Source organism: Pongo abelii, chromosome 9 (genome assembly GCF_028885655.2).
Source record: "Pongo abelii isolate AG06213 chromosome 9, NHGRI_mPonAbe1-v2.0_pri, whole genome shotgun sequence".
Taxonomy (NCBI): Eukaryota; Metazoa; Chordata; class Mammalia; order Primates; family Hominidae; genus Pongo; species Pongo abelii.
In genome coordinates, this window is record NC_071994.2 from 129,558,817 (window position 1) to 129,571,441 (window position 12,625).

The following is a 12,625-nucleotide window of genomic DNA, read 5'->3' on the forward strand; positions in this document are numbered from 1 at the left end:
GATCTCCTGACCTGACGATCCACCCGCCTCTGCCTCCCAAAGTGCTGGAATTACAGGCATGAGCCACTGCGCCCAGCCTTTTTTTTTTTTTATTTGAAGAATTTAAGATTGAAATTAATTGCTCCTCGAATGTTTGGTAGACTCATCTGTAATATCATTTGGGCCTAGAATATTCTGGTTTTTTTTTGAGACGGAGTCTTGCTCTATTGCCCAGGCCGGAGTGCAGTGGGATTACACGCCTGAGCCACCATGCCCGGCCAGAATATTCTTTACTGTAAAATTTAAAGCTATAATTTCAATGTCTTGAAGAGTTATAGATCTATTTAGATTTTCCATTTCTCCTGGAGTCAATTTGGTATAAACAGTCAATAAAGACTACAAGACCAGTTTAAGTAGATTTTTCAGTTTGAGTGTCCTGGATCATGTACACAATCATGAATGTGAAGTCTGTCTGCATGAAGAATCATCTGTGGTTATAAATTCTTAGGAGGTTTTTTTCTTCTTCCCTCTGGAACAATGGTTGAAGCAGGCAAGTTTCCTAACCACCTTCTCTCCTTTAGTAGGGCAGCATTTTTCTTTTTTAAAAATAGTTGGCCTGGCCATGTGCAGTGGCTCACGCCTATAATCCTAGCACTTTCGGAGGCCAAGGCGAGCAGATCACCCGAGGTCAGGAGTTCGAGACCAGCCTGACCAACATGGCGAAACTCCGTCTCTACTAAAAATACAAAAAAATTAGCTACGCGTGGTGGTGGGTGCCTGTAATCCCAGCTACTCAGGAGGCTGATGCACGAGAATCGCTTGAACCTGGGCAGCGGAGGTTGCAGTGAGCCGAGATCGCGCCACTGTACCCCAGCCTGGGCGACAGACCAAGACTCCATATCCAAAAAAATTAAAAAATAAAAAAAATAAAATTGTTGGCCCCTTCATTGAGCTAGTGGACCTTCAGGGATCTTAGCTCTATAGAAAGTTCTGTATCTTAATTCCTCTTTACATAAGCTCAGGTCTTGTCTCTTGTCCCTTGAATCCGGTCCTAGATGTCTAGAGATCAGCAATGGCCCTTAAAATAGCTTCCATCTTAAAAATCCCCTTACCACTCTATAGATTCAAACTCCCACATCATTTCTGGTTCCTGCAAATTTTACTTTTTTGAGAGCTCAGCAACGTAACTAAAAGAATGTTTTAAATTTTACATCCAGAATGTTCGGGTGTTTTGTAGCTGACTTGTTTTCAGTTTAGTCTGTCATAATCCCTGAAATGGAACTGGGAAGTATCCAATCCTTCTTTAGACTAAAAAAGAAAAGATTTGGGAGGTTTTTTTTTTTTTTTTTTTTTTTGAGACAGTCTCGCTCTGTCACTCAGGCTGGAGCACAGTGGCGCAATCTTGGCTCATTACAATCTCCGCCTCCAGGTTCAAGCCATTCTCCTGCCTCAGCCTCCCGAGTAGCTGGAATTATAGGCGCCTGCTGCCACACTCAGCTAATTTTTGTATTTTTAATAGAGATGGGGTTTCACCATGTTAGCCAGGCTAGTCTCAAACTCCTGACCTCAAGTGATCCACCCGCCTTGGCCTCCCAAAGTGCTGGGATTACAGGCGCGAGTCACCGCACCTTGCGTGGGAGAAATTTTAAGATTTCTAAAAAACAATTGAACAGGGCTTTATAATAAATGAGTAAGCTAATATAGCATTGTCTAGTAGAACTTCCTTTGATAATGAAAATGTTCTCCATCTGTGCTCACATGATAGCCACAAGTGGCTATCAAGCACTTGCAAAGTGGCTAGTGTAACTGAGGAAATGAATTTTAACTGTGCTACCATAAAGATTCCTTTCACTCTGAGGTCTGGTATTTAATAGAACCTCTGGTAGCTGAGGCTTCCTATGAGCTCATCCTTTCCTTGGCATTCTCTCTTTTTAGAGACAAAGCCTCGCTCTCTTGCCCAGGCTGGAGTGCAGTGATGTGATTATAGCTCACTGCAGCCTCAAACTTCTGGGCTCAAGTGATCCTCCCACCTCAGCCTCCTGAGTAGCTGGGACTACAGGTGTGAGCCACCACGTGCTGCATGACCCAGGCTTTTTGAAGAGCAGAATTCTGGTTTTATATTTTAATCAAAATTATACCCATATTGATGAATTTTGCTGCTAATGAATACATTTCTCTACTCTTTCAGTTCAAATGTTTCTCTTTTGCTCATTATATTTTAGCTACACAGGTCATTCCTTTTGAGACAGAGTCTTGCTCTGTCACCCAGGTTGAAGTGCAGTGGTGCGATCTTGGCTCACTGCAACCTGCACCTCCTGAGTTCAAGTGATTCTCCTGCCTCAGCCTCCCAGGTAGCTGGGATTACAGGCGCACACCACCACACCTGGCTAATTTTTGTATTTTTAGTACAGACTATGTTTCACTATGTTGGCCAGGCTGCTCTCGAACTCCTGATCTGAAGTGATCCGCCCGCCTCAGCCTCCCAAAGTGCTGCGGTTACAAGTGTAAGCCACCATGCCCCACAGTCATTCCTATTTTTTAAAAATATCAAGCACATTACTGCTCTAGGGTCTTTGATAGCTAATATTTACTCTGCCTGGGCTCTTCATATGGCTGGTATGGCTGGTTCCTTCTCATTATTCAAGTCTCAGCTCAAATGTCACCTTTTGAGAGGCTGTCCATGATCATCTTATCTAAAGGGCTTGGCTGGGCATGGTGGCTCATGCCTGTAATCCCAGCACTTTGGGAGATGGGCAGGTCACCTGAGGTCAGGAGTTTGAGACCAGCCTGGCCAACATGGCAAAACCCCATCTCTACTAAAAATACAAAAATTAGCCAGGTGTGCTAGTGTACGCCTGTAATCCCGGCTACTTTAGGAGGCTGAGGCAGAAGAGTCGCTTGAACCTGGGAGGTGAAGGTTGCAGTGAGCCAAGATTGCGCCACTGTACTCCAGCCTGGGTGACAGAGTGAGACTCTGTCACAAAGAAAAAAAAGAGGGCGGGTAGCTCCTATTCCCAGGATCTTTCACAGTATCCAGTTTTGTCCTATTAACAGTACTTGGCCAGTCACGGTGGCTCACACCTGTAATCCCAGCACTTTGGGAGGCTGAGGCGGGCGGATCACGAGGTCAGGAAATTGAGGCCATCCTGGCTAACACGGTGAAACCCCGTCTCTACTAAAAATACAAAAAAATTAGCCAGGCGTGGTGGCGGGCCCCTGTAGTCCCAGCTACTTGGGAGGCTGAGGCAGGAGAATGGTGTGAACCCGGGAGGTGGAGCTTGCAGTGAGCCGAGATCGCACCACTGCACTCCAGCCTGGGCGACAGAGGGAGACTCCGTCTCAAAAAAACAAAACAAAACAAAAAAAACAGTACTTAATCATTATCTTGTTTACCTCATGTACCCCATCTGAATATACACTTTATGAAAGAAGAGGCCTCTCTGTCTTGCTTAGAACTAATAGCTGCTGGCACATGGAAAATGGAGATCTGGAAAGGTTAAGAGACTTTTCCAAAGTTGCACAGCTAGTCAGTGTTGGGGCCCGACTTCATGGCTCTCAATTATGGGCTCTTTTTGTTAAAACACAGCTACTTTGGCAGGGTGCGGTGGCTCACGCCTGTAATGCCAGCTCTTTGGGAGGCCCAGTCGGGCAGATCACGAGGTCAGGAGTTCCAGACCAGCCTGGCCAACATGGTGAAACCCTGACTCTACTAAAAATAGAAAAAATTAGCCGGGAGTGGTGGCAGGCGCCTGTAATACCAGCTACTCAGGAAGCTGAGGCAGGAGAATCGCTTGAACCTGGGAGGCAGAGGTTGCAGTAAGCCGAGATCGCGCCATTGCACTCCAGCCTGGGTGACAGATCCTAAGTCTCTCCTAATAATGCTTTCTGCATCACACACACACACAAAGTAGTCCTTTTTTTTTTTTTTTTTTGAGATGGAGTCTCGCTGTGTTACCCAGCCTGGAGTGCAGTGGCCCGATCTCGGCTCACTGCAAGCTCCGCCTCCCGGGTTCACGCCATTCTCCTGCCTCAGCCTCCCGAGTAGCTGGGACTACAGGCGCCCGCCACCACGCCTGGCTATTTTTTTTGTATTTTTAGTAGAGACGGAGTTTCACCATGTTAGCCAGGATGGTCTCGATCTCCTGACCTCGTGATCCGCCCGCCTCGGCCTCCCAAAGTGCTGGGATTACAGGCGTGAGCCACCGCGCCCGGCCCAAAGTAGTCTTTTATCCAACTCCTAATCTATATTTCTGGTAGAAGTAATCCAAAAATCAAACTAACACATGGTACACTTCGTTATTGACCAAAAACTGACTGTAAATTGCATCTTGTTGCTAATGTTGAGAATGGCAAAAACTGTCCCACACCCATGAGATCTGTCTGAAAACCTAAACTCAAATCACTGGCAAAATAAATGTGTGGCTGACTGAAGCGATGTTAAGTACCAACTCTTTTTTTTTGAGATGTAGTCTCGCTCTGTCGCCAGGGTGGAGTGCAGTAGTGCAATCTCGGCTCACTACAATACTCCGCCCCCCGCGTTCAAGCGATTTTCCTGCCTCAGCCTCCCGAGTAGCTGGGACTACAGGCGCGGGCCACCACGCCCGAGTAATTTTTGTATTTTTAGTAGAGACGGGGTTTCACCATGTTGGCCAGGATGGTCTCGGTATCTTAACTTCGTGATCCATCCACCTCGACCTCTCGAAGTGCTGGGATTACAGGCGTGAGCCACCGCGCCCGTCCGTAAGTACCAACTCTTCACAAAATTTAGATCTGTTAAATAACACCAGCGAAAAACGGGCTAACCAGAAACAATGGTCACCAAAGAAACCCTCAACAGCATAAGTTACAAGTAATAATTTTATATGGCAAAAAAAAAAAAAGGGAAACGAAACCCTGGGAGACGAATCATACAGCAAATCATATCCCCGGGTAGCAGGGCAGAAATACAGGCAAACAAGATAGGAGGGGGATGCCTCTAGCCCGGAAATAAGTGGGTGGTGGAGATGGTTCTTCTGGCCGTATTCGTTTACCTTTCTTGTCAACAGAAAAGTACTGAGTCTACAAAGTAAAAAACTGACCACGAAGAAAATTTCTGCAAAGTAATTAAAATGGGAGAAAAATGGAAATGGCTTAAATACTCGGTATAAAAAATCGACCAAGGAATCAAATGGGCTCACGGATTTGCGTCAGAAACGTTGCTTCCCCGATAATTGGTCAACGTCGGTGTAACTATGATTAAAATGTCGGTACTCAAACAAGGCCTCCACCACTCCCGTGGCCCAAGGGGGTCTTCGGCTCCCACCCCGGGGCGTGGGCCTGGGGGTCCCTCTTCACTGCGCAGTCACCTCTAGCCCGCCGCTTTCGGGACTCTCAGCCTTCTTTTCCCTTCCCTGAGGGCCGGCCGGCACCACAACGGGGCCAAAGGCAGTAACCTGGTTGAAAGGCGCGCCCTGGGACAGGTCAGCGGGCTCCGCCATGCGCGGCCCGCAGCCCGCAGGAGCGGCTGCCAGAGCAGGGCACGCCGGGAGTTAGCAGCCCAGCCAGGCCGCTGGATTCGGGCTAGGGGCGGGGCCGGCGCAGGGGGCGCAGGCGCACACCGCCTCCCGGGCAGCATGGCGGACGCAGCTCCTCAACTCGGCAAGAGAAAGCGCGAATTGGACGTGGAGGAGGCCCACGCCGCCAGCACAGAGGAAAAGGAGTCAGGAGTTGGAAATGGTACCTGTGCTTCTGTCCGCTTGCCGTTCTCCGGCTTCAGACTGCAGAAAGTGCTGAGGGAGTCTGCGCGGGACAAAATCATTTTCCTACACGGGAAGGTACCAGGAGGCAACCCTGAGGTGGGATGCGGGAAGCAGTGAACCAATCATCGCCTCGGAGGCAGATTTTTTCCGGATCTCGGCTGGAAAATACCAATCATTATCACTCGGAGAAGGCGGGAGTGCGCCACTAGAATGCATAGAGGGGCGGTGAAAGGCGGCAAGATTGTCTTTGAAATTAAGGCAATGAACACATCTAGCTCTAATTTTTCTAATGTCTCCTTCACTAGAAATATCTACTAGGAGAGTGCATTGCAGATTAAAGATCACATGTTACATTCCCCAGCCATTCATCATCCATTTATGTATACAGGGACTAGGAACCCAGTAAATGTTAGATGTCTCGCTCATCCCTGTCCCTGGAAACGACATGAGACTGTAGGAGATGTGATCCCTGCCTTACACGACTTCAGCCCTAACAGGAGAACAATATATTATAATTGTTAATTCAGTTCTACGCACGCACTTTCATGCATGTCAGACACTAAACTAGGTACTGGGGATGTGGAGATGAAAGTTACCATCCCTGATCTTCAGGACTACGGAATATTTCTGGCGAGACAGATACACACAGCTTGCTCCAATACCAATGTGCTCAGCAGTCTGGCAGGGGCTGAGGAGAGATGGAGACCATTCCAGGAACTAGTGAGGAGGCCTAGCCAGGGCAGATATGGGGGTACCCCAAAAACTAGTGAGGAGGCCTAGCCAGGGCAGATAAGGGGGCTCCCCAGAACTACTAGCAGAAACTCTCACCTTTGGAAGGATCAGGGAACCTTGGCCTCTGTGTGTATCTGGTTTTTAAATTTTTATTTATTTATTTATTTATTTATTTTTGAGACGGAGTCTGTCCTCTCTGTCACCCAGGCTAGAGCGCAGTGATGTGATCTCGGCTCACTGCAACCTCTGCCTCCCGAGTTCAAGCGATTCTACCTGCCTCAGCCTGCCGAATAGCTGGGATTACAGGCCTCCGCCACCATGCCCAGCTAATTTTTGTATTTTTAGTAGAGATGGGGGTTTCACCATGTTGGCCAGGCTGGTCTCGAACTCCTGACCTCAGGTGATCCTCTTGCCTCTGCCTCCCAAAGTGCTGGGATTACAGGCGTGAACCACCGCACCCGGCTTGTTTTTTTTTTTTTTTTTTTGAGATGGAGTTTCACTCTTCTTGTCCAGGCTGGAGTGCAATGGCACTATCTTGGCTCACTGCAACCTCCACTTCCTGGATTCAAGTGATTCTCCTGCCTCAGCCTCCCAAGTAGCTGGGATTACAGGCATCTGCCACCATGCCCAGCTAATTTTCGTATTTTTAGTAGAGATGGGGTTTCACCATGTTGGCCAGGCTGGTCTTGAACTCCAGACCTCAGGTGATCCACCCACCTCTGACTCCCAAAGTGCTGGGATTACAGGCGTGAGCCACTGCGCTGGGCCTTGTTTTTTGTTGTTTTTTTGGTTGGTTGTTTGTTTTTGTTTCTTGTTTTCTGTTTTTTGTATGAGGTTCTGTCTGGTTCTCTCAGCCCAGCTGTCTTCAGTGTGCAGCACCTGTTGAAGGTGTTAGTCATGAGAGCCTTTGAGCTAGGAGTCACTTGGGAGACCTAGGTTCTAGTTTCTGTTTCAACGCTGACTGTTCATGTGACCTTGGGCAAGTCACTCAGGGTCTGTTTTTCATCTTCTGAAATGGGGAGAACTTGACAGAGGTCTTCTAAGCCTAAAATGGAAGACAACTGAGAAGCCTTGTATGCTGGGGAAGAAAGGTGTGAGAACTGCCACAAGGATTTGGGTGGAGATGCCTTCTCTGGCTGGGCATGGTGGCTCACACCTGTAATCCCAGCACTTTGGGAGGCTGAGGCAGGCATATCATTTGAGGTCGGGAGTTCAAGACCAGCCTGGCCAACATGGCGAAACCCCATCTCTACTAAAAATACAAAAATTAGCCAGGTGTGGTGGCGTGCGCCTGTAATCCCAGCTACTCAGGAGGCTGTGGCAGGAGAATTGCTTGAACCCAGGAGGTGGAGGTTGCAGTGAGCCGAGATCATGCCATTGCACTCCAGCCTGGGCAACAGAGCAACACTCCATCTCAAAAAAAAAAAAAAAAAAAAAAAAAAGAGATGCCTTTTCTGAGAAAAGAAATGTGAAATGTGAGTGCCATTGGCTAGACTTCCCCAGAGGGAAGACTTCAGGGAAGGAAATCCCAAGTATTGGGATTTCAAAGGCCCTGGGAGCTTCTGTCTTGCTCTCCAGAGTCTCATCGTGGTTCTGCCCTTGAGCCCACTGATGATGCCTCTGCCCACAGGTGAATGAGGCCTCTGGGGATGGGGATGGAGAGGATGCCGTTGTGATCCTGGAGAAGACACCATTTCAGGTGGAACAGGTGGCTCAGCTCCTGACGGGCAGCCCTGAGCTCCAGTTGCAATTCTCCAATGATATCTACAGCACCTATCACTTGTTCCCTCCAAGACAACTGAATGGTGAGCAAGAGGTGGCCAGGGTGGCTGTATGGAGGGAGAATGGGATGGTGGGAAATTAGGTGGTATGGTGACCAGACTCTCTATACCCGATTTGCATATTCTAGTCCAATAGGGAGATTACTTCCCTAGGGGACATTTGGCCATTGGTGAAGACATTTTTGATTGTCAGAATCGGGGGTGGTGGTGGGGTGTTGCTTCTGGCATCTAGTGGGTGGAGATCAAGAATGCTGCTAAACACCTTACAATGTACAGGACAGGCTCCCACAGCAAAGTAATGTCAATAGTGCTGAAACTCAGAAAGCCGGCCAGGTGCGATGGCCCACACCTGTAATCCCAGCACTTTGGGAGGCCAAGGCGGGCAGATCACCTGAGGTCGGGAGTTCGAGACCAGACTCTTGGCCAACATGGTGAAACCTCATCTCTACTAAAAATACAAAATTTAGCTGGGCATGGTAACGTTCACCTGTAATCCCGGCTACTTGGGAGGCTGAGGTGGGAGACTCGCTTGAACCCAGGAGGCAGAGGTTGCAATGAGCCGAGATTGTGCCACTGTACTCTAGCCTGGGTGACGGAGCAAAACCCTATCTCAAAAAAAAAAAAAAAGAGAGAAACCTTGTTGTAGTGTAGTATGTTTTAGGGAGAGAGTGTGATTCATGGGCTAGAATAATAGATTTTTTTTTTTTTGAGATGGAGTCTTGCTCTGTTGCCCAGGCTAGAGTGCAGTGGCGCGATCTCGGCTCACTGCAACCTCCGCCTCACAGGTTTAAGCAATTCTCTTGCCTCAGCCTCCCGAGTAGCTGGAATTACAGGTGCCCGCCACCACGCCCGGCTAATTTTTGTATTTTTAGTAGAGACAGGGTTTCCATCATGGCCAGGCTGGTCTTGAACTCCTGACCTCGTGATCCACCAGTCTTGGCCTCCTAAAGTGCTGGGATTACAGGTGTGAGCCACCGTGCCCGGCCAGAATAATAGATTAATCTACTAATTGAATGATAAAAATTGTCAACAACACTTAGGAAATCCTTACTATTGTGCCAGTCAGCATTCCAAGTAATCTACATGTATTAACACAGTTAATCCTCAAAACAGCCCTCTCATAAGGAGGACTTTACGAATGAGGAAACCGGTTTTTGAAAGGTTAAATAACTTGTCCAAAATCACGCAGCCAGTAGGTGGCAGGAAAGCTAAGGTTTTTCAGTAGACTGGGGTCTTCCTCACCATACTCATTCTGTGGGCCGGCCAGTGTGCTTGGTGCTGCAAAAATCAGTCACTTCCCTGAAGGAACCTACTTTCTGGTGGGAAAGACAACTAGTGAGATCAAGGGGGATGGGAGAGAAGGGCAAGAACTCGTGGGTTAAAAGGCAGAGATTTGTTTTTCATTGCAAGCATTTCTTAATTTATTAAAAAGCCAGGTGTGACATGTACATTTTTTCTCAAGATGGTTAGATTTTGTAGGCAGCTTTGTTGGAAACATGAGGGAGACTGGTTGACCTTAGAGATTCCTTCCAACCAGCAAATTCTGGAATCTGTTTTACAGCACATGGTGACTTTGTCATATCCTTCTGTCTTCTTGTTTGCCCTCCAGCATTTAAGAGCAGTCTGGCTTTGCAGATATCCTGCCCCACAGTCTTTTGATAGATATTCTTTTCTGCCCTCCATGAAAGGGTGCTATTGTTGTCCTTTGGAAATATGTGAACACTTGATGGTGAGACAAGCAAACCTTTCATGACTTAATGCAAAACAGCCTTGTCTTCCATTGAGCAAAAGCCAGATTAATTGGTGCAAGTTGATGGAAATGGACAGCTGTATTTACTTTCTCAGGCATTGACGTTTAAGCAAATGTATTCCTCAGCACAGGGCGGCAGAAGAATGACAGAAGGCACCGTGGCCAAACACAACTTGGGGTGGCCCCCACATTACAGGCTCTGGGAGCTACTATTTTACTGCCACACCCTTTCCCTCACCTTCTGAAATCCCTCTACTCACCCTCCCCACCCTTGGCCAAAATTCAGAATGTTCTGCCCGACAGATGAACCCTGTGGAATTCACAGGCTCTCCTTTTTATTTTCCCAGTCCTTCTGTGGCATTGCACACAAGTGGAGGTAGTCCCTGCCCGCTCTTTCTGTTGCTATTGTTTTTCCCAAGATGAACACTGAAAGAGGCAGTGGGTTATTGGCCCACCACAAGTCCTTGTTCCCACTCAGAACCCCAGGTGTCTCCAGGGCCACCCCCACCCACCTAGGAGCCCCAGATGTTAGTTCATCTTTTCTTTTCCTGCCTTTTTTTTTTTTTTTTGAGATGGAGTTTTGCTCTTGTCGCCCAGGCTGGAGTGCAATGGCACGTTCTCGGCTCACTGCAACCTCCGCCTCCCAGGTTCAAGTGGTTCTCCTGCCTCAGCCTCCCGAGTAGCTGGGATTTACAGGCACACACCACCACGCCCAGCTAATTTTTGTATTTTTAATAGAGAGGGGGTTTCACCATGTTGGCCAGGCTGGTCTTGAACTCCTGACCTCAGGTGATCCAAAGTGCTGGGATTACAGTTACAGGCATGAGCCACTGCCCCTGGCCTTCCTGCCTTCTTGGCATATAAGTCATCCCTCAGTATCCACTGGGGATTGGTTCCAGGACTCTTCTTGGATACTAAAATCTATGGATGCTCAAGTCCCTGATATAAAATGGTGTAGTATTTGCATGTATCCTAAGCACATCTCCTACCTGCTACAATGTAAATGCTATGTAAATAGTTATTATACCATGTTTTTTAGGTAATAATGACAAGAAAAGTCTGTACGTATTCAGTACAGACGCAATGTCCTTTTTTTTAAGTATTTTTATTCTTCATTTGGTTGAATCCACAGATATGGAACCCACAATACGGAGGGCCGACTGTATATGCGGTGCGTTTCACTCCTGCTTTTCCTGCCAAAACTAGGGATGGGGATTTGGAAGTCTCAGTGGTTTGCTTCAGGGCCCGGTTGCTCCCTTGTTTAGCTGCATACCTTTTCCCTGGGTGATATTCGAGGTCAGGATTATCAAACTTTTTCTGTCAAAAACCAAAGAGTAAACATTCTAGGCCTTGTGAGGCACAAATGGTCTCTGTCTCCTCTTCTTCTTTTCTTCCCATCTTCCTCCCCAACCCCTTCTTCTTCTGCCTTTTCTGCCTTCTCCTTCCTTCTTCTTTTTCTCAACCCCTGTGAAAATGAAAATACCACTCTTGGTTTGCTGATTGTACAAATAGAGGCCCAGCTGGCCATTGTTTGTTAACCTCTATTCCAGATTTTTACCCCTCAAAGTGTGGTTTGTGAACCAGCAGTATTGGCACCACCTGGGAGTCTGGTAGAAACAGAATCTCCTCCCCATTTCAGACTACGGAATCATCGGAGTCTGCATTTTAGCACAACTCCCTGGTGAGCCATATGCACCTAAAACTTTGAGAGGCGCTGGTCTTTAAAAAAACACCATCTGTATGCCGGCGACGCCCACCTTTATTTCTCCATCCTTGACCTCTCCAAGAACTCCGGGCTCATATTGAAATAAAGCCCTCCTTGACATCTCCATTTGGAGGTCTCATAGGTGCAATTCAAGAATCCGATGCGCTAATGTACTTAAAAGCACTGAGCACATATTAAGTAGTAGCTGCTATTATTAGTCTCATGTGCCAGACCCTATGCCGCGTACCGTAGCTTCAGAGATGAGTAAGATACCATCCTTGTCCTCACAGTCTTGTTTGGGGTCAGGGGTGGGGACATAGTGGTGAAAAGAGGAGAGTTTGGTCACTGCCTGGATATAAGGGGTGAGGTCCTCGAAGGCTGGAGCCATGTGGCCCATATTAGGTGCTTTCAATAAGTGAAGAATGAACCCACAAACTGACCTATGTGTAGATTTGTTTTCCTGTGGGCTGGGCATTCCACAGCCACAAGGTGGCAGCATTGCCAAATAGTCCTGTGGCCCACTCCAGCTGTCCCCTCTGTGGGACGGCCAGCTGAGTCAGAGCCTGGGACCTCCCTCTCCAGTCCCAGCCTTGGAGTCAACTCAATGCTGCCCACCCCGAGGGCCCTGAATGTGCAGTTCCTGCAGCCTCAGCCCTCTGTCCCCCTGCATGGTTGTGCCTTTGAGTTTTTCTGCTGTCTCTGGCGGCTTCTCTAGACCTCCTTCCTAGAATACTGTTTGCCTAGGGGAGCCCCCACCCCTCATTTCTGAGCTGGCCACAGTAGAAATCATGGGCTCAGCGGATTTTTTTCTGGTATTTCTCTGGTCACTGGCAACTTTCTTTTTCTCTTCAAGTCTGGAGGTTTTGCAATCTCCTCATTCATTTATCCTCTCCACGCTCTCAGCTGACTACAAGAGGCTGCTTCTGTGAGCCACTCATCC

At 47.9% G+C, this 12,625-nt stretch overlaps 1 protein-coding gene across 1 annotated transcript in view; it reads left to right on the forward strand.

Moving 5' to 3' along the window:
* The first annotated feature begins 5,559 nt into the window (after nt 1-5,559).
* DCPS (decapping enzyme, scavenger) overlaps nt 5,560-12,625 on the forward strand; it is a 46,777-nt gene continuing 39,711 nt past the window's right edge. Inside the window, exons 1-2 of the mRNA XM_002822685.5 lie at nt 5,560-5,792; nt 8,080-8,254. Of these exons, the coding sequence (XP_002822731.3) occupies nt 5,592-5,792; nt 8,080-8,254 (376 nt within the window). The 5' untranslated portion in view covers nt 5,560-5,591. The remainder of the gene's footprint in view (nt 5,793-8,079; nt 8,255-12,625) is intronic.